Source organism: Mustela nivalis (genome assembly GCF_964662115.1).
Source record: "Mustela nivalis genome assembly, chromosome: 18".
NCBI classification, from domain to species: Eukaryota; Metazoa; Chordata; class Mammalia; order Carnivora; family Mustelidae; genus Mustela; species Mustela nivalis.
In genome coordinates, this window is record NC_139037.1 from 13,306,187 (window position 1) to 13,326,566 (window position 20,380).

Consider the following 20,380-nt stretch of genomic DNA (forward strand, 5'->3'; position numbering starts at 1 on the left):
GTTGCTTCTTGGTTTGCCTTGTTTTTAAGTAGGAAGCCAAAAGTTGAACTCCCAAATAAGATGTTTCAGGAATAGTGTTTCTTAAGTAATTCCCAATGTCAGAACATGGACAAAGAAACAAATGAAGCCTAGAATGCACCAATCAGACTGAACAATGAACAGCACCTGGAAATAGGAATTCCCCACAGAGGAGAATAACCACATCACAAAAGAGCATACTTAGTAAAATTTATTTTTTTTAAAAAAAGAAAACAATAATTTATGCTCTTGACAAAATAAAGGATCTTGTCAATATAAATGTTTCTTAGAAAATATATGAAAAGATAATATAATATATATATGAATAAATCAATATTAACCTTACAGAAAAAGCAATGATTCCATAAAAATGATAAGTGAGGATCTTTCTGGCCCTTACACCACAGTATTTTGGGAAGGTCCTATGATTCCTCCTTTTTTTTTTTTTTTCCATATAGATGTGCCCTCATTTTAAGAAACCCTGATGTACACACATCTAAATTTAGAAAGTTCATCGATTACCTTTAAATCAATAATTCTACTTATTTACGTATGTATGTATGTAATACACTCCAAGTGGGGCTGAAACTCATGATCCCAAGATCAGGAGTCACATGCTTTACCGACTGAGCCAGCCAGGTGCCCTGTACAATCAATAATTCTTTTAAAAAATCAACAAGAAAGTTTCTCTAAGGGATCCTTCAAATTAGAAAATTTTCCTACTGTGTTTAAAATGTAATTAATGAAATATATGTGTTCCCAACTTCTTTCGTTTATAGTTCTATTGCATAAAGCAAAGTATACCTGAAGTGAAGCAGTAACAGAGTTGGGCCTCAGACCTGACTGGAAAGAGTGTGCTCTTACTTATAGTATGAGGAAATGTTTGGGGGCACAAATTCTCTCAATCTTTTGTTTCTCTCATCATGAGCTTTTTTTACTTTTCTTGTCTCTACCAGTTTCTGGTAAATTTTGCTCACCTAGTACTCTCAGGGAAAAAGGAGGAAGTCCTACAGGAGGGGGCAGATTCCTGAATTAGTGAGTCACTCCAGCAGAGCAAAGTGAGAGGAGCACCTGGGATTCGGTGTGTGTACATGGACATAGTTGGGGGGAAAGCAGGAGCAATTCTGAATCCTTGATCTGCTTTTGAGGCCCCTCTCCCAGTAGGGGCATCTGATTCCACTTTAGGAATAGCAACGCCCAGTCCAGCCCTCCCTGGATGGGACACATACTCAAGAGAATGGACTTGGGCCTATTTGTCACACTCCTCCTGGCTCCCTTCCGCACAATGGTAGTGCAGCTCACAAAACTCCTGGATCCGGCTACAGGCCTCCAGCATCATCACTTTGGGGACCGTGATTACCACTCGGAAGAAATTCGGGTACTCGAAGCACTGCAGAGATAAGAGCCTGTTATTTTTGTAGCAATTGAATCTTGTACTAAACCTCCCTAAAATGATCAGGGTCCTAATCAGCAGAAAGCAGTGACGTCATGGACTCAGAGCTGTCGGTTTGCTCAGTTCCACCATGGAAGGTGAAATGAAATGGGGTAACTTATGTCAGGGGGTTTTAAAATGGACCCAGGAGGTTATTAAGAAGATGGACTTTAGGCACCTCTTCACTGGTGAATCCATGAACTTTTGAACTGGGCCAAACCACCAATCTTACAAGGACTCAGCCAGAATTCTTATGTACTCCTTCCTGCAACTTGCTGTATAAGAGTCTTTGCTCAGTGATAGCCTTAGTAACAAATTATATTCAGCCAAGATTAGTTTTCTGCCACCAATCAAAATTCTATAAACAATAAATATAAGCATTTCCTTTTGTCTTTAAAAACCCTTGACTTTTGTTCCGGGGGGATGGGGAGGGTGGGGAGTGGAAGGACACTATTTGGATTGCTGTTTCAATCTGTGCTCCCCGAATTCCAATTCTGAGACACCCAATAAATGTTTTTGTTTTATTTTGGTTCTGCTTCTTTTCTCAGTGGACACCATCATTGAGGTGCTAAGTCTATAACAGTTAATTCGTCTTGAAAGGGACTTGTGGGACAGGCTTGTCTCCCCTCACCTAAAATGTTCCACCACAACTTTTCTCCCCAGTACAGATGGGATAATGATGGGGAAGAAACACATCTTAAAATCGAGGCCATGAGACACATCAGTTTAAATCTTATCAAATGAGAATACACTTTGTTGGGGAAAAAAATAAATAAATAAATAAATAAAAATCAGGTTAAAGACCAGCTCAGGGAGAGCTCCTGAGGCTCTAGAAACAGTTGAGAATGTCCTGAGGAGAGACATAAGCACTCACCGTTGCTGGGAGGCAGTGGACTGATTGCTCAGCAACTAACCGCTCCGTGAACTCCACATCATTCTCAAATTCTGGGAAATGTTCCATCTCAATTCCAACCTATACCAATAACAGGGAGAGGCAAATTTATCAGAAGGAGGGAAAACAGACCAACTCCCTATGCTAGAAATTAAGGTAGGGACTGCTCTACAAAGTATCTTGGAACGCCACTACTGAAAACTAAGAGTTCTAACACTTATGAGGTCATGGAATTTTTCATAGGGAAGAGAGAATTATATTTATATTAATATTTAAGTTTTTTGAAGAGTTCCTTCCTGGATGATGATAAATGAGAGCTGCAAACAGAATGCCAGTATTTCTCTAAAAAGCATTACAGGCCAGGCAATTCTTGATTGCATGGAACAATCCCACCTATTGCAAGATACTTAGTATCCCCAGTCCACAAAAATGCCAAGAGCATCTCCCCACAGCTGCCATAAGGCATTCTGCAAACAAACAAAACTCCCATATATTCCCACACACTCCTAGGGAACCAGTACCATTCCTAGTTGAAAAGTACAATGGTGTGGAAAGCCTCTTATTTGTGTCTTTTCTTTTTCTTATTTCTATCTTCTGTCTTCCCTGTATCTACCCATAAAATGATTTTCTGAATCAAGGAATTAAGAAGTCATTTTAAAGGGTGTTTTGTTGTTGTTGTTGTTGTTTAACACTGAGGTTAAATCATGTTAGTGGGCAATTTAGAATAAGGAATTCCTAAACTGCCTGGCCCGGAAGCTCAGTTGGTTGTCTCTGTGAGTGCTGAAGACTGGCTTGTTTGCCCTATACCAACTACCCGCCACCCACATACTTACCATGAGGTACATGGCCCCGGAAGGGCGGACTGGCTGGAGTCCAGGGATGGCAGCCAATGCCCCATAGCAAAGATCAGCATTGGACTGTAACAGGAGGCAGGAAGATGTCAAGGGACAAAATGTAAGTGAAAGAAAACCAAGTCATTAAAAGTAGAACCCACACCGAAGGCAAGGAGTCTAAGTTTGCTCTCCTGGCATAAAGGGTCAACAAGAAAAAGTCTTATCCCCGGAAGCTTTCAACCAGGAGCTGAGTGAAGTACCAGAAATGAGAGAAATGTCAGGTGGCCGGTTACACTGATGCCACCTCCTGATTTGGAAGCCCCGTCATGGAACACTGCTCCAGAAATGAGGACCCATGATCCCTAATTCCTCTGGTGACTTTCCCTGCCTGCCAGAGTGGAAGGCCACGGGCTGCGCTTACCTTCAGGAGGCTCAGGGTGTTGTGGTAGAACTCCTGAGGGGTGCGATGCAGGATGCTTTTCAGAGCTCCCTGGACAATGGTGCAGGGTCCCAGGATCCGCTGACTCAGCTTCACCAGCCCATCTCGGATCTAAAGTGCCCCGCAAACAGATTATTTAGCCTTCCTTAAGCATTCCAGCTTTGGGGATTCTTGTTCTGACCATTCTTTTTAATCAGGCTTTACATCTCTGAAGAAGCGATGGTGCCTAGTGGCATTCTTGGATTAGACCGCTTGGGTTTTAGCCCAGCTCTGTCACATACCTCCTGTATGACTCTGGGCAAATGCTACAATGTCTTAGTGCCTCACTTTTCTCAGCCATAAAAGGCAGATGATACTAATCCTGACCTCATTGGGGTGCTGGGAGGATTAAATTAAAATGATGTATTTTGAACACTGGCACATAGTAAGCCTGCAAATAGCACCAGGGATCATTACCACTATTGTTTCCTTTTTTGCGGTCTGAAAACTAGAAGCGGATGGAACTTCTTCACAGAGCCAGGTACAGGAAAACTGATTTTTGGAAAGGAATAACTAGTACTCTCTTTACCAGCATTTTTCCAGGCACTCAGAACTACGGGACCAAGGAGAAAGAAAAAAAAAAAAAACCCAAAACACTACAACAACAAAAAAAATCACCTCCTAACCACTACGCGTGCAAAGTAAATATATACATATATACTAAATTAGAAGTACCATTTCACCAAATTGTTCTTACCTCGTTGCCAAAAATGTCTCTTCGGTCATGAATGAGGATCCAACCCAACCTCCAGCCAGGAACCAGCCAGCGCTTGGCCAGACCTCCACAGGACAGGATGGGCACGTTGCTGCTGAGGGTGGCCAGAGGCTCAAATGTGGAATCCGAAAACACCTGAGGAGAGTAGATGCTTGTTCGAGTTGTCTCCTGGCTTACTTTCCTCCAGATCCCATGCCTCCCACCCTCCCACCCTTTACTTTGTATAACTAGGGACGGGGCCTTGGATTCCTGGGCTCATCCTACCCAAAGCATGAATGGGAGCCCAAGAGGCTTCAAAGGAGACTGTCCCAAGATATTTCACCTGGTGTCTGGTCTGGATTAAAGGAAGCCTACAGTGAGGACACTGACCCCGGCCCAGGAATATGTATATGTATAACTCAATGAAGCTTGCTCTAGGGAATGAATGCCTGTTGGAATTAGAAATCTAAAAGTAAAATGGGGGCCCACAACTGTTTGTCTGAAATTCCTGGGCCCATATTTGTTGCAGAATGCAGAATTTTTTGGATTTTGGAGACGTTATGTAGCACATGTATCATATGTTACGTAACACCCCAAAGGCAGTCGGGAACAGCACTCCTAATCAAGCAGATTAACATCTCTGTCCCTTTCCCTACATTTTTTATTTATTTTTTTTTTTAAAAAGATTTTATTTATTTATTTGACAGAGATCACAAGTAGGCAGAAAGGCAGGCAGGCAGAGACAGAGGAGGAAGCAGGCTCCCTGCCGAGCAGAGAGCCTGATGTGGGACTCGATCTCAGGACCCTGGGATCATGACCCGAGCTGAAGGCAGAGGCTTTAACCCACTGAACCACCCAGATGCCCCGACCTTTCCCTACATTTTTGACAAATATATAGATCTGTAAGTGAGATACATCAAAAATCTTCAAATATCTTTGTATCAGGTCAAGTCAGGTTTTTCCACCAAATGAATTTCAAAAATCTTCAGATTTTCAGCTTTTTGGACTTTGGAAAATTGGCTAAGGTGTCGTAGATCTATATGTATGCTTTTTTAAAGTGGGGGGAGGAGGAGTAGAGGGAGAGGGAAAGAGACCATCTCAAGCCGACTCCACACCCAAAGTGGAGCCTGACAGAGGACTCCATCTCACAAAACTGAGATCACAACTTGAGCTAAAATCAAGAGTCAGATGCTTAACCGATGGAGCCACCCAGACACCCCAATCTATGTATACTTTTAAGAGTGCAGGGATACTGATTTGCTGTACTGAAATGATTAGCAATTATAGAATTACTTCTGGTTATTCTAGATGCTAAAGGTCCCATGAAATAATTTGGAATTGAGATTACTGTAGTGATATATCCTGCCCAAGACTTACCATGTCTCCGTAGATCTCATCAGCTAAGATGGGTACACATTGCCTTGCAGCCACTGAAAAGAAGAGAAATGGGCTGAAATCATTTACTGTGAATTGCCTAAGCAATTAATATTCACCTGGACTTGTTTTATTTTGCATTCCATGTTTGTGTGTTTTGTTTTCCTCTTTAAGAACTATACACTCTTCTTATACTCTTCGAGGGTACAGAGCCTAAATTTTCCATTTAATCAACTGGATATTTCAAACTCTCTCTTCCGCAGAGGGGAATGGTGCAGGGGCAAGTGTTGCCTTCTTCTCCTTGTAGACAAGTCCTACCTTTCCAGTGGCATGTTATTCACTGGGAAACCCCGTGGAGCTCCCCCTTTCTATCCCCCATTTCTCATTCCAGGAAACAGTTAAAGGATTCCATTCCCATATCTGCTCCTGTCAAATGAAGTCTAATGGACTTACCAGCCAGAATTTTCTGGAGATGACTTCTACTGAACACTGACCCACAGGGGTTTGATGGGTTGTTAACGATGAGACAAGCTGTCTTTTCATCAATCAAAGATTCCAGTTGTTTCAAGTCGATTTCCCAAGACTTCTCTGGCTAGGGAGGAAGAAAGGGTGAGACCAAGATGATTCTGAAAAATTCAGGGGTAACCTTCACCTAACACTGTCTTCTAAATAAAATGTGTTTGTGGCCTCCACCACCCACTTCCAGATCTTTCTGTGCTAAGATAATTGTCATATATTATTACGACATAATAATTGAGCACTTGGGTCTAAAATTAAAAAGTTGTTTACCAATAAATTGTAGAGTTTGACCTCAATTCCCATCGATTCAGCCAAAGTCCTGTAGAGAGAGAAACCAGGTCTCGGAACTAGGATGTTTTGTCCTGGGTTGGCCAACACAGCTAAACAAAGTTCAATAGCCTGACTGCAGCCACTAGTCAGAATGACATCCTGAAAAGAAATAAAAGGCTCACTTTGTTAGGAGTTCCAACAGCAACAGAAGAAAAGAGATTATCCAATGGGTGAGTGGCAAGCAAGAATAAACTTACTTTTACAAGTTCTAAGTGAAGTAATAAAGGACTATACTAAGCCAAAATTAAAAGAAATTAATGTTTATGTATATCTATATCTAAATGTTGAAAATGTTGACCACTTAAAAGATGTAAATTACTTGAGGGCACCTGGGTGGCTCTGTTATTTAAGCATCTGGCTCTTGATTTCAGCTCAGGTCATGATCTCAGGGTCATGGGATCCAGCCCCAAGTCAGGCTCCACACTCAGCAGAGAGTCTGCTTGAGATTATCTCTTTCCCTCTTCCTCTGCCCTTCCCTGCTCTCTCTCTCTCTCAACTAAATAAATAAATCTTAAAAAAAAAAAAAAGGAAGTAAATGACTTTAAAAAGGACATAGCAGCTGTGACTCAGAGATTTCCATGAGAGATCATTTTGACCTTGGACTTTTTCACTTGGCTAGTTATTTTGACCAAAAATTTAAAGCCTGACTCTTCTCTGAAATATAGACTGAGGGCCCCTCTTATGTTAAGAAACGTCAACCACACAGAATATACAATAGAGGGAGAGGGACATTTAAACTTGGCACAGCCATCAATTTGATATGCCATAGTACATTGATCTTCCCAAATGAGTGGACCTCAGGAGAAAGAGGGAAGTTACAAACTTAAGAAAAGATCCTGTTGGTAAAATTTTTTTAAATGTTACTTATTTGGTGTTCATGAATTATTGTTTTTTAATGAACTTTTGTGAAGAATCAAATGTAGGGGGAACTCAGAGTCCTTTGAGGCTCCTTAAGACAGGAGACCACATAAGTTGTATTGTAATGACATCATCATCATATTGTAATGACATTAAATATAATCATGGATTAGGGGATGCCTGGGTGGCACAACCAGTTAAGCATCTGCCTTCAGCTCAGGTCATGATCTCAGGGTCCTGGGATCAAGCCCTGCATCAGGCTCCCTGCTCAGCAAGAAGTCTGTTTCTCCCTCTCCCTCTGCCTGCCACTCCCCCTATTTGTGCTTGCTTGCTCTCTCTCTCTCTCTCTCTCTCTCTGACAAATAAATAAAGAAAATATTTAAATATATATGTATATAACCATGGATTGGCAACTTCACTATATGAGAAGTCCTCAAATTGCCAAAGGGAAATTCTCCACACCTTCCCCCCCCCAAACCCTCATTCCTTGTGGGACAGAAACAAGGAAGAAGATACATATTGCCCAATACTGCAGTACTGCTTCAGAGCTGATACATGGTCTAAGACTTACCTTAGCTTCCAGGGGTGCCTCTGGCCGGTGGTAGTAAGAAGCAATCTCCTCCCGACTGGATAAGTAGCCTGAAAGTGTAGATGGGAGAAGCTGACCACTATGCCTGAGAGCCAAGAGGGCTTCCTGCGACCTTCTGCTCCTGCTTAGAGTACGTGCTATTCAGGTTAGCTCTCAGCCACCACAGAGAAAGGAGATTGACTTTATGTTTTACATTTTTATAATAAGCTGAAATGTATGGGGGCTCCTGGGTGGCTCAGTCAGTTAAGCATCTGCCTTCGTCTCAGGTCATGATCCCAAAGTCCTGGGACTTAGCACACATCAGGCTTCCTGCTCAGCAGGGAATTTGCTTCTCTCTCTCCCTCTGCCTGCTCCTGCTCTCTCTCTCTCTCTTTGTCTCAGTGTCTCTCTCTCTCTCTCTCAAATAAATAAATAAAATCTTAAGAAAAAAAAAAAGCTCAAATGTATGATTAATAACAAGGAGAACTCTCCAAACCATAAAATACTCTGCACCATCTTGGTTACTGTGATTATGTTTTATTTTTCATAAAAAAAAAAAGCAGGATTCAGATTATTTCTATATCCCTTCCAGGCACTATATTTTTTGAAAAGTTACAGTCGATGCATTCAATACACTGGGTCCCTTTTAAGTTTTTAGATCATATGATATACCTATTTGTGCTTTTGCACAATATTTTTCTTTTACATTCTATTCTTGAACAATATTTCCAAATGTTGGCTTACAAACATGAGGTAGAGTTACCATGATATAAATTATCTTTTACAAAATTGCTTTCCATAAAGATTCCACCTCCACTCAGAAAGTCCAGATACACTATTTCATAATGTTCCACTTAATAAAAATAAATGTTCTGAAGTTATACAAATCAGCACTTCCTTAAGTATTCATAAGGAAGAGCATTTTCTTATATATACATTATGATCTGTATTTCTTTTGGCAGGAAATGTTCATATCCTTTGAATATCTGTCACATGGAGAATTGGCTCTGGTTTTTCAGGTTGAATCAGTTCCCTAATATTTTGGGTATAAAAGTTATAAATTGTTTTATGATCACATTTTAGTCTTTTTTTTTTTTAGATTTTATTTATTTATTTGACAGAGAGAGAGAGTGATCACAAGTAGGCAGAGAGGCAGGCAGAGAGAGGAGAAACAGGCTCCCTGCTGAGCAGAAAGCCCAACATAGGGCTCGAGCCAGGACCCTGAGATCATGACCTGAGCCAAAGGCAGGGGTTTAACTGACTGAGCCAACCTGGCTCCCCCTTTTTTTAATTTTTGTTGTACGAAACTTTAAAAAGCGTAAAAAACAAACCTAAAAGTTTTGTCCCTCAGACCTCTCTGAAGTATTTTTAAAATTCTATTTTAAGGGGCACCTGGGTGGCTCAGTGGGTTAAAGCCTCTGCCTTCAGCTCAGGTCATGATCCCAAGGTCATGGGATCGAGCCCTGCATTGGGCTCTCTGCTCCGCAAGGAGTCTGCTTCCCTCTCTCTCTGCCTGCCTCTCTGCCTACTGTGATCTCTCTGTCAAATACATAAATAAAATCTTTAAAAATAAATAAATAAAATAAAATAAAATAAAATTCTATTTTAGTGGGGCACGGGGTTGGCTCAGTCGGTTAAGCCTCTGCCTTCGGCTCAGGTCATGATCCCAGGGTCCTGGGATTGAGCCCCACTTCAGGCTCTCTGCTCAGCACGGAGCCTGCGTCTCTCTGTCCTTCTACCCGCTGCTCCCCTGCTTCTGCTCTCTTTCTGTCAAATTAATAAAAATAAAATCTTTTAAAAAATTCTATTTTAGCATGAAACTGGACTTGTATTCTGCATTAGAAATATGTAATTACGGCTTGGCTCTGTGACAACAAGGATGGATCCTAGAGGGTATTAGGTCAAGTGAAATAAGGCAGGCTGAGAAAGACAAATTCACTTACATGTCAAATCGAAAAAGCAAACAAATGAACGAACAAACAAACAAAAAAGCTAAATCAGACCTATAAATACAGAGAACGAACTGATGGCTGCCAGAGGGAGATGGGCTGGAGGATGGGGAAAAATGGACAAGGGGATCGAGTTATGAAATGAGTTAGTGATGAGGATAGAAGGCACAGCACAGGGAATACAGTCAATGATACTGTAATGCGGTATATGGAGACAGATGGTCGCTACGCTGTGGTGAGCACGGCATGACATACAGAGATGTTGAATCACTATGTTGAACACCTGAAACTAGGGTAATACTGTATGTCAACTGTATTCAAACAAAAAATAAAAATAATTTTAGAGAAGAATATGTTGCTAGGTGCACATAATAGAGAGATGGGCAACACTGAAATAAAGCCAAAGGATCACGGATTTTATTACAATGCTTGATGTGGAAATGTTTAATAGATGGAGACAGTTAAACATAAATAAGAATAGGAATGGTTAAAATGGGTGAAGAGGTCAACTGTATGGTGACGGACCGTAACCAGACTTGTGGTGGTGATCACTTTGTAGTATATAAATTTATTATATTATATTATATAGCTGTACATCTAAAACTTATATTTTAAAACCACCTACATAGGAATATTTCTTTCTGTCAGAAAGAACCTTCTCATCTTCAGGAGGAAAACCCCTTCTTTATATTCTAGTTTGTTTTTATCTCTTTCACCCGAGACATTTAAAACAGCATTTAATGTGGTTAGAACTCAAGTTAAAATAATCGCCATATGTACGGAGAAGGGGACATAAAGCCAAGAAGCTATTTACATATGCATTAAGTAAATTAATTTAGGACCTGGAGGCTTCAGTAAGCAAGCAGCTGCAATGACACCCCAGGCGTTCCTATTAGAATTAGCAGTGATAGGATAGGAGTGCAATCTGAGGAAGAAGGAAGCTTAGAGGAGGGCTCCGCGTGCCAGAGGAAGCGAGGAAAGAAGCTGGACTTTGCTGGCTGTGTTTAAGCATTCTGAGATCGCGTTCCCCAAATCCGAACGACCACTGCATTTTAGCCTTTCCTTGGGAACTGTGCATCAAGGAAGCAAGGAGAACCGCTCGAAATTTATTCCTAATAGAAGGGCACTAAAGATTTGGAAGCCACTGGTTAGAGTCTCAGGAGAAGCTTACCGATGGAGGGGGCATAGCCGTTATATTTCCCCGAGTCCAGGGCATCTTTCATGGCTTGGGTAACTTCAGGGTCTGTAGGCAGGTTTCCAAACACAGTAGGGTCACCTTTTCATGGGAGAAAAGAAAGATGTTACTTTTCCATGCCCAGTGCTCAGACTCCACCTCTATTCCCATCTTCTCCAACCAGCTGTAAGCAACAGTGATCGCCCCTCACCCAAGAGCCCCCAACTCACCAATCGACAGAGCAATCATGGTTTTGTCTGGATTTGGCTTCACCTTCATGCTGTCCACGATGGCCCGGATGGGATTGAAAGTTTTGTTGGACATGTCTGAAGGCTTCACAGACCATCTGGCCTTCCTGCCTTTCCTTTTTTCTGGTAAGGAGCTTCTCCCACCAATGTTGACATGCATATCCAGAACGGAGGGGAGGCTGCTGTTGCCGTTCATCTGAATCACATACGGGTCCATCACTCGTGGAGCCTATGGGAAAAAGGAGGTCCCTGTGACTCTAGCAACAGAGCACCATCCTGAGGGGCCATATTTGGGCCTACAAATCAGAGTGATTTCACTAAGCATCTCTTTTCAAACTGCCTTCTTTTGCCAAATTTCTCATGTTTTCTTGTGAATGAGGGGAATTTTAAGACCTGCTGAGATAGAAGACAAAGCAAGAACCCACTGTATAACATTAGCAAAGACCGTTCCATTGAATACTTATCTACTGTGAGATTTGCTGTGTGCAGCCCTAATGCCTGTAAAATTTTAACAGCTCTCGGTGCAACTGAAAGGAAATGACATGAAAACTGTGAAACCGTTAAAGATTATGTGTTGCCTCCTTTCCAAGCAAAGCCTACCCAAGAATCTCCCTAATGCTTCAACAGACCGTGTCTTGCCCTCTGCAGAGAAGAACCAGGAAAAACAATTCCACGTGGTTAGAAATTTAGCATTAATCTTGTCATCAGTAAAAATAAAGTCCTGTCCCATAAGCATCTTACTGCCCTGTGGAAAAGAAGTCAATACACCATAGAGGGAAAAAAAGCTTACATCCCAGTTACCACCCCCAGATTAGCTGAGGCTTGAGATTTTACCTTCCAGCTAAAGGAGAAACAGCCTCTAAGGAGAGAAACCTGGAAGCTCTCTTAGTGTCCTTTCACAGGTTACAGTGACAACGGCCTCAGGTGCTGTTCTTGACTCCTGAAATAGTCTGCACATATGGGCGTTGGGCCCAGAACTTTTGTGCTATTGGTTAGGGTGCAATCGAGGTGGCCAGCCCTCCCGCCACTCCCCTCCTCATTTCTGAGGCTTCTCACCTCGAACCCTTCCCCCACCCCACCAGCAAATCAGGAGTTTGTCCTCACATCTGGAATTCTCTGTGTTAACTCTTTCTGGACACTTTGTGAGACGTCTGAGAGGACTGTCAGAGGATCAGTTATGATTACAGTCGGCAATTTTTATTAAATCGCTTTTGATCCGAAACAACCCAGTAACAAGTTAACAGCACAGAAACGTTTAAGGTAAAAAGTGAGAGTCGTTCCTTGTACCCTGGTCTCTGTAAGCTCTATTCTTGCTTCCAGGGGTAGGGAGTGGTCATGATTTGGCCATTTTTATCATTCACCAAGATGGATTCATAGGTAGGTATGCAGAGGACAAAATACATAGATACAAGATAGATACACAGATACATAATTTCAGAGGTTTTCAAAACACTGAAGGGGTCAGGTTTACAATTTGTTCTGCAGCCTGTTTCTTTACTTCCTACATCTTGTCTTCCTTTCCTGGTCCAGGAGGTTCTACTTCAAGTCACAACAAACTGTGCAGTTGAAGCGAAATAAGTCCCACTCAACAAATAGCTTAAACGACAGAAGGGTTCAAGGCAATTAAAACCTGAGCAATGTCATCTTGTCCTCTGAATTCTCCCTCATGTACTGGTTAAGGAGTTACTAGAAGAAAAAGATGTCAGTTGAGGTCTAAACAAAACAACTTCCCTAAGCACACACGGCGGGAATCTCAGCATTCTGGCAAGCCTATGGAAAATACTGTCCATTCAAGGGTTAAGAGAAGCCTGGAGGCTCCATGGCTCGGCTCGTATCTGTTTATTTATTGGAAGACAAAGAGTTGTTACATAAGTTCTTTCTTCTCCATTTACTTTTGGGTGATTCCAGTCTCCAGGGGAGTTGAATAACCTTTTATTTTTCTGGACCTTTCTTCTCTTAGTGCTTTGAAGAACTTATCTAACACATTCCCTTCCCCAAACCAAAGAAGCAAGCATTCACTACCTCATCTTACCAGGGGAGCAGCAGAAGCATAAAGCAAGGACAGGAAGCCTGCCAGGTCAAAGAGAATTTTAGTTCTAAAACTGAAAGCCAGGCACCCTGAGCTAGAGACCTATTGCTGCTCTGTTTCAAAAATGCAAACACACAGCCTGTTCTTGCGACATCCAAAGACACAGGGAAGGAAAGACCTGTCAGTTCTGTTATTTGGCACCCTATAGCAAAAAGCAAAGCCTACTTTGTTTTACTAAATGGTGGTTAAATATGGCACAGATAGATGTATACTTCACAGGATGGACAAGGGTTCGACTTCGCATACTTGCCAACACAATGAGAATACAGCATTGTTCCCAAAGCACACAGATTTTGTCAAGGGAGAAGACTTTTCTCTCCTAAATGCTTTTATTCCTCAACCACCTCTATTTGAAATACATACATGAGGATCAGAGAACATAAGAAAAAATTAAAAGCATTTAAAATCCCATCACCAGTCCTAACACATTAGTCTTATTCCTCCCCCCCAGAGTTGGGAATTATGTTCTATATCTTTTTTTTTTTTTAAACTGAGATAAAATTTGGGTAACAAAACATTCACTGGTATCTTCATTTCAGAGTTTAAGATTCAGTGATTTCTGGTACACATTGTACATCACCACCATCTAACTCCAAAACATTCTCTTTTACTCTTACTTTTTCAGTAGTTAAAACCCTCATATAGTAAATTCAAATAGAGATGTTTATAAACTAATCCCTGAACACCTTTCCCCAAACCCCACTCCATAAAGATGGCTTCTTTAGTCATTTCTTGCATATCTTTAGTGTTTTCTGGTTTTTTTAATTTTCTTTCTTTTTTTTTTTTTATAATTGAGAAAGAGAGAGGGTGAGAAAGACAGTGAGCACAGCTGGGAGGAATGACAGAGGGAGAGGGAGAAGCAGGCTCCCTACTGAGCAAGGAGCACCACGTGGGGTTTGATCCTCGGACGCTGAGATCTTGACCTGAGCTAAAGGCAGATGCTTACCCCACTGAGCCACGAGCCACCCGTGTTTTTGGTTTCTATACAATACTTATGTAGCTGGTTTTAAAGTTGTTTGAAAATCTGGATACTACATATTTGTTCTGCAGATGCTCTGTCCCTTATTGCAGCCACTAGTCAAAAGCAGCTACTGAGTACTTAAAAAGTGGTGTTGGTATAAAATACACATCAGGTTTTGAAGACTTATATAAAAATAATGCAAAATAATTCATCAATAATTTTATATTGATTACATGCTTAAATATTTTGGATACATTGGGTCAAATAAAGTACACTATTAAAATTAATTTCGAGTTGCGCAGCGGAAGCATGCTGGGTCCATAAAATGAATTTCACCTACTTCTTTTTACATTTTAAAGTACTTCTACTAGAAAATTTGAAATTACTATGTGGTTTGCATTGTGTCTATTGAATAAGGCTGTTCTTTTTTTTCATAAATCATTAAATTTTTTAAAGTTTTATTTATCTTTTTAAATTCAACTAGCCAAGATACAGTACATATCATTAGTTTTTGATATAATGTTCAATGATTCATTAGTTGAATAATGCTGTTCTATAGCTTGCCTTTTAAAAAATCTTAATAGGTTGTCTTGACATCCTTTCCATTTTCATACATGGAGATCAATTTCATTCCTTTTAATGGCTATATAATCATTCTACTCTTGTTGACATGGGACAGATTCTCATTTTTTTCTCTTAAAATAAAGCATATTAAACACACTCATTAATAATGATTGAGAAGTTTTGTAAGTATCCTATAATGTGTGGGATAGTTTCCTAGAGGCAGAATCACATTTTGAATACTGATAGACCTGCCAAACTGATCAGCTGATAGGCTAAAGAAAGAAGAGACAATATAGATATGTTATCTTGACAACCTGCCACTCAAGAATTAGACCCTCAATGATCTCAGCTACACATGAGACTCGGGTTCAACTCGCCCTCCCACACAACCACACAGTCTATGGGCTTGGTGTTCGGTCCTCACCAGGAAGTTAACACAGGAGCTCCAGATTACTCAGATAATCAATTCTGGGGTAGCAGCAGTATCAACCCACCTATGTCTCTGGTGTTCCATTCCTTTTCATTGTTTGGCCTCTGGGGTATTCCCTTTTTGTATCTTTGGAGCTCAGTCAGACATTTTGTTATATATTTTAAAAAATATTTTATTTACGTATTTGAGAGAGAGACAGTGAGAAAGAGTGTGATCAAGGAGAAGGTCAGAGGGAGAAGCAGACTCCCCGTGGAGCTGGGAGCCCAGTGCAGAACTCGATCCCAGGACTCCAGGATCATGATCTGAGCTGAAGGCAGTTGCTTAACCAACTGAGCCACCCAGGTGCTTTTTTGTTATATTTTATCCAACATTTCTAGATATATCGTTTTAGATTAAACTGTAGTTGATACATAATGTTACTTTAGTTTCAGTATACAGCATGGTGATAGGACAATTATACATGTTATGTTGTGCCCATGACAAGTGTAGCTACCATCTGTCACCATAGGACACTATTACAGTATCATTGATGGTATGTACCCTATGCTGTACCTTCATTCTCATGACCTACTCATTTTATAACTAGAAGTCTATACCTTCCACTCCCCTTCACTCATTCTGCCCATCTTCCAATTCTCTTCTCCTCCTTCTTCAACCATCAGTTTGTTCTCTACTTATAGGGCTGATTCTGCTTTTTTTTTTGTTTGTCCATTCATTTGGTTTTTAGATTCCAGATTTAAGTGAAATCATATGGCATTTTTCTTTCTCAAGGTGACTTGTTTCATAAACATAATACCCTCTAGGTCTACCGATGTTGTCCCAGATGTTAAGATCTCATTTTTTATGGCTAAGTAATATTCCATTGTGTATGTGTGTTGTATATGTGTATCAAATCTTCTTTAACCATTTATCTATCAATGGACTTGGGTGGCTACTATATCTTGGCTATTATAAATAATGATGTAATAAACATAGGGGTGCATATATTTGTTTGAATTAGTGTTTTGGTTTTCTTTGCATAAATACCCAGTAGTGGAATTACTGGATATTTCTATCTTCAATTTTTTGAGAAAATTCCATACTGTTTTCCACAGTGGCTGCCCCAATTTGCATTTCCACCAACAGTATATGAGGGCTCCTTTCTCTTTACATCCTCACCAACACTTGTAATTTCTTGCTTTTTTTTTATACTAGCCATTCCAGCAACTGTAAGGTAATATCTCAATGTAGTTCTTTGATTTGCATTTCCCTTATTAATGATGTTATGCATCTTTTCATGTGTCTGTTTGGCCATCTGCAGGTCTCTTTGGGAAAATATCTATTCAGGTCATCTGCCCATTCTTTAATCAGATGATTTGAGAGTTCTTTTGGTATTGAGTTGTATAAGTTCTTTATATATTGTATATCAACCCCTTATCATCTATATCATTTGAAAATATCTTCTCCTGTTGAGTAAGTTGCCTTTTCATTTTGTGGATAGTTTCCATCACTGTGCACAAGCTTTTTTTTTTTTTTTTTTTTTTTTAGATTTTATTTTATTATTATTTATTTGACAGAGAGAAATCACAAGCAGATGGAGAGGCAGGCAGAGGGAGAGAGGGAAGCAGGCTCTCCGCTGAGCAGAGAGCCCGATGCGGGACTCGATCCCAGGACTCTGAGATCATGACCTGAGCCGAAGGCAGCGGCTCAACCCACTGAGCCACCCAGGCGCCCGTGCACAAGCTTTTTATTTCAGTGTAGCCCCAATAGTTTATTTTTGCTTTTGTTTCCCTTGCCTGAGGAGACATGTCTAGAAAAATGTTTCTTTGCTGATGTTAAAGAGATTATTGCCTATGTTTTCTTCCAGGAGTTTTATGGCTTCTGGTGTCACATTTAGGTCTTTAATCCATTTTTAGTTATTTTTGTGTATGATGTACGAAGGTGGTCCAGTTTCATTCTTTTACATGTAGATGTCCAGTATTCTCAAAATGATTTATTAAAGAGGCTGCCTTACCCCATTGTATATTCTTGTCTCCTTTGTCATAGATTAACCATATAAATGTAGGTTATTTCTGGGCTCTCTACTCTGTTCTCCTGATCCATGTGTCTCTTTCTGTGCCAGTACCATACTGTTTTGATTATTATAGCTTTGTAGTATCTTGGAATCCAGGATAGTGACACTTCTGCTTTTGTTCTTCTTTCTCAAGATTGCTTTGGCTATTCGGGGTCTTCTGTGTTTCCATACAGGTTTTAGAATAATTTCTTCTAGTTCCATGAAAAATACAACTGATGTTTTCATAGGGATTGCAATGAATCTATAGATTGCTTTGGGTGGTATGGATATTTTAACAATACGAATTCTTCTTATCCATGAGCATGGTATGTCTTTCTATTTGTTTGGATCATCTCAGTTTCTTTCAAAAATGTTTTGTAGTTTCCAGAGTACAGGTCTTTCATGTCCTTGGTTAAGTTTATCCTAAGTATTTTATTCTTTTGGTACAATTGTAAATGAAATTATTTTCTGAATTTCTCTTTCAGCTATTTCATTATTAGGGTATAGAAATGCAAAAGATAGCTGAATATTTTGCATCTTGCAACTTTACTCAGCTTATTACTTCTAATAGCTGTGTGTGTGTGTGTGTGTGTGTGAGAGAGAGAGAGAGAGAGAGAGATCTTAGAGTTTTCTATGTATAATATGTCATCTGCAAATAAGGATGTTGTAACTTCTTCCTTACCCATTTGAATGCTTTTTATTTATTTTTCTTGTCTGATTGCTGTGGCTAGGACTTTCAGTAATAAGTTGAATTAAAGCAGTGAGAGTGGACATCCTTGTTTTGTTTCTGAGCTAAGAGCAAAATCTGTTTTTCACTTCTGAGTATATTAGCTGTGGGTTTGTCATATATTGCCTTTATTAAGTTGAGGTATGTTTCCTCTAAGCTCACTTTCTTGGAAGTTTTAATCATGAATGAATGTTTAATTTTATCAAATGCTTTTTCTGCATTTATTGAGATGATCATATGATTTTTATCTCTCATTTTGTTAATGTGGTGTATCACATTGTTTTCTGGATATTGAGCCCTCCTCTCATCTCCAGAATAAGTCATACTGAATGGTCCTTTTAATGTATTGTTGAATATAATTTACCAGTATTTTGTTGAGGATTTTTGCATCTATGGTCATCAGGAATATTGTCTTACAATTTTTTTTTTTTTTTTTTTTTTGGTTTGGGCTTTTTTTTTCCAGTGTCTTTGTCTGGTTTTGGTATCAGAGTAATGCTGGTCTAATAGAATATATTTGGAAGCTTTCCTTCCTATTTTTTTTTTTTTTGAGTAGTTTGAGGAGAATAGGTATTAACTCTTCTTTAAGGTTTGGTAGAATTCAAATGTGAATCCATCTCGTCCAGGACTTTTGTTTGTTAGGAGTTTTCTGATCACCAATTCCATTTCATTATTAGTAACTGGTCTGTTTTTCTGATTCAGTTTTGGAAGGTTGTATACTTCTTGTTATTTTTTCATTCTTATAGGTAATTTATGATCCAATCTGTTGGCATATGGTTTTTCATAGTAGTCTCATATAATCCTTTGCATTTATGTGGTGTCAACTATTCTCCTCTTTCTTTTTTTTAAATTTATTTTTATCTTTTTATTAACATATAATGTAGTATTTGTTTCTGGGGTACAGGTCTGCGATTCATGAGTCTTACACAATTCACAGAAAAATATGGAACACTTCATGAATTTCAATGTCATCCTTGCACAGAGCCCATGCTAATCTCTGTATCATTCCAGTTTTAGTATAAGTGCTGCCAAAGAGAACACTATTCTCTTTCATCTATTATTTTATTTATTTGAGTCCTCTTTCATTTTTCTTTGATGGGTCTGGCTAAAGGTTTATCAATTTTGTTTATCTTTTCAAAGAATCAGCTCTTGGTTTCATTCATCTTTTCTTTTTTTTAATCTTTCTCCACTTTATTGTAATTTAAAAATTTCTTTTCAGCATAACAGTATTCATTGTTTTTGCACCACACCCAGTGCTCCATGCAATACGTGCCCTCCCTAATACCCACCACCTGGTTCCCCCAACCTCCCACCCCCCACCCCTTCAAGACCCTCAGGTTGTTTTTCAGAGTCCGTAGTCTCTCATGGTTCACCTCCCCTTCCAATTTCTCTCAACTCCCTTCTCCTCTCCATCTCCCCATGTCCTCTATGTTATTTGTTATGCTCCACAAATAAGTGAAACCATATGATAATTGACTCTCTCTGCTTCACTTATTTCACTCAGCATAATCTCTTCCAGTCCCATCCGTGTTGCTACAAAAGTTGTGTATTCATCCTTTCTGATAGAGGCATAATACTCCATAGTGTATATGGACCACATCTTCCTTATCCATTTGTCTGTTGAAGGGCATCTTGAAAGGGAAATTCCACAGTTTGGTAACTGTGGCCATTGCTGCTGTAAACATTGGGGTACAGATGGCCCTTCTTTTCACTACATCTGTATGTTTGGGGTAAATACCCAGTAGAGCAGTTGCAGAGTTATAGGAAGCTCTATTTTTAATTTCTTGAGGAATCTCCACACTGTTTTCCAAAGTGGCTGCACCAACTTGCATTCCCACCAACAGTGTAAGAGGGTTCCCCTTTCTCCACATCCTCTGGAAACATGCTGTTTCCTGTCTTGCTAATTTTGGCCATTCTAACTGGTGTATGGTGGTATCTCAATGTGGTTTTGATTTGAATCTCCCTGATGGCTAGTGATGATGAACATTTTTTCATGTGTCTGAGAGCCATTTGTATGTCTTCATTGGATAAGTATCTGTTCATATCTTCTGCCCCTTTTTTGATATGATTATCTGTTTTGTGTGTGTTGAGTTTGAGGAGTTCTTTATAGATCCTGGTGTTCTTATACACTAACAATGAAAATACAGAAAGGGAAATTAGAGAATTGATTCCATTTACTATAGCACCAAGAACCATAAGATACCTGGGAATAA

General features: G+C 39.8%; 1 protein-coding gene across 1 annotated transcript; it reads right to left on the reverse strand.

The window, feature by feature from the left end:
• Positions 1-214: 214 nt before the first annotated feature.
• Positions 215-12,447, reverse strand: TAT (tyrosine aminotransferase). Its single transcript, XM_082712334.1, has 12 exons — positions 12,202-12,447; positions 11,350-11,596; positions 11,117-11,221; positions 8,000-8,067; positions 6,511-6,669; positions 6,175-6,313; positions 5,725-5,777; positions 4,351-4,503; positions 3,597-3,725; positions 3,176-3,259; positions 2,325-2,423; positions 215-1,408 (listed from the first exon to the last, which is right to left on the reverse strand). The coding sequence occupies exons 2-12, from the start codon at positions 11,582-11,584 to the stop codon at positions 1,268-1,270; spliced, it is 1,365 nt and encodes a 454-aa protein (XP_082568460.1). The 5' UTR covers positions 11,585-11,596; positions 12,202-12,447; the 3' UTR covers positions 215-1,267.
• Between the last annotated feature and the right edge of the window lie 7,933 nt (positions 12,448-20,380).

Excerpts from the sequence above, each read along its gene's own strand:
- TAT (XM_082712334.1), bottom strand. The coding sequence starts at position 11,584 with ATGGACCCGTATGTGATTCAGATGAACGGCAACAGCAGCCTCCCCTCC. Across the intron at positions 6,314-6,510 it reads TCAAACTCTACAATTTATTG|CCAGAGAAGTCTTGGGAAAT; the intron begins GTAAACAACTTT and ends CTTCCTCCCTAG. Across the intron at positions 3,260-3,596 it reads ACACCCTGAGCCTCCTGAAG|TCCAATGCTGATCTTTGCTA; the intron begins GTAAGCGCAGCC and ends CTCCTGTTACAG.